Below are 1,276 nucleotides of genomic sequence, written 5' to 3'. Positions count from 1 at the left end.
AACTCGCCGACCATTTGAGACCAAGATCGAAAAGGGAGCTGTGCGGGTTTAAACCTATCAATATTGAAATACCTTCTTGACCCGCTCGTAGATGAGCACGTCACCAATCCGATTCCAAGACACTTTTCGACATTTCAAAAATGATTGTAAAGTGTAAAATCGATTATCTTACCTGTGAATCGAATTATCCGTAAATCACGCAACACAATCCACTCGTCTGTATTCATTTTATTAGAACTGTTTTTCATTACTGCGGATCAATTCTCATCCGATCCTTCATCACTGTCCGAATAGGCACCGAGCAGTCCTAAGCTACCGATGCCACCGACACCACCACCAGTACCGGTACCGGTTTGTGTGACTTGAGTCGATGAAGCCGAAGTCACCGGCGTTACAGACACAGGGGGCGGTGCTTTCGGTGGTGGCATTTCCTTCTTCTTAACGACCAAATTGTTCAGGGCTGTCTTTTTTACGCCAATGCTTATGTTGTCCAGCTTACGGGATTTACTGGTTGCAAACGACGGAACGCTCTTGCTGGCAGTCGATGAAGCAGTGGCAGTAGCCGTGGAGCAACTCGGTTTATTGCTTTCTGCTGCTATGGACGTTGATTTTTCTGTGACTTCTTCCTTCACCTCTTCTACGATTATTTCTGTCGCTACACGTTTCACGCCGGATTTGCTTTGGAACTTTACTGACCTGGAAGATGTAAAAAAAAACGGTTTATTTAATACAGTTTCAATTTGTGTTGCATTTTTCTTCCACTTACTTAATAAACTCCTCGTCCTGTCGCTCTTGGCGTTCCTCACGTTCCCGGATACTCTCGGTACGATCGAACTGCTGCAGCATACTGTCATAGTCGATGTCCTGCTGGCGGCGGTTCAAATCACGCAGCTCCTCCAGCGATTCCAGCAGCTCGATTTCATTCCTCGACTGTTGCGTACGATTCTCGAGCAGCTTCATCGGATTGGTAGCTTCCTCCTCGCGGGCCTCTTCCTCCGCTCGCCGGGCCTGTTCTTCGGCCAACTTTAGCGCCATAAAGTTACGGGTCGCACCCGCCTCAATTTCATAGTCTGTGTTGCGCGGATCAGTTTTGAACGAAATTTCTTGCAGGCAACGCGTACACTTGATGTAGAACCGATATATCCGTATGCCGAGGTAGTCTTCATTTTCTACGTCCTCTTTGCGGGCGTTAAACTTCTTACCCTTGTAAATATACTCGCCGCAGGTAACGCAGCGCATATTGAACGGAGCCATCAATCGTACCGTGTACTGTCGA

The 1,276-nt window shown here is 47.4% G+C and overlaps 1 protein-coding gene across 1 annotated transcript in view; it reads right to left on the bottom strand.

Annotated features, from left to right (window-relative positions):
* Positions 1 to 257: 257 nt before the first annotated feature.
* Positions 258 to 1,276, bottom strand: part of LOC128707260 (splicing factor YJU2) — a 1,171-nt gene continuing 152 nt past the window's right edge. Inside the window, exons 2-3 of the mRNA XM_053802211.1 lie at positions 767 to 1,276; positions 258 to 696 (exon numbers count right to left, since the gene is read on the bottom strand). The exon at positions 767 to 1,276 is cut by the window's right edge and continues 59 nt beyond it. Of these exons, the coding sequence (XP_053658186.1) occupies positions 258 to 696; positions 767 to 1,276 (949 nt within the window). The remainder of the gene's footprint in view (positions 697 to 766) is intronic.

The sequence above is a fragment of the Anopheles marshallii genome, chromosome 2, assembly GCF_943734725.1.
Source record: "Anopheles marshallii chromosome 2, idAnoMarsDA_429_01, whole genome shotgun sequence".
Classification (NCBI taxonomy): Eukaryota; Metazoa; Arthropoda; class Insecta; order Diptera; family Culicidae; genus Anopheles; species Anopheles marshallii.
The sequence above is the reverse complement of the archived record's forward strand: the minus strand, read 5'-3'. Positions and strand labels throughout refer to the sequence as shown.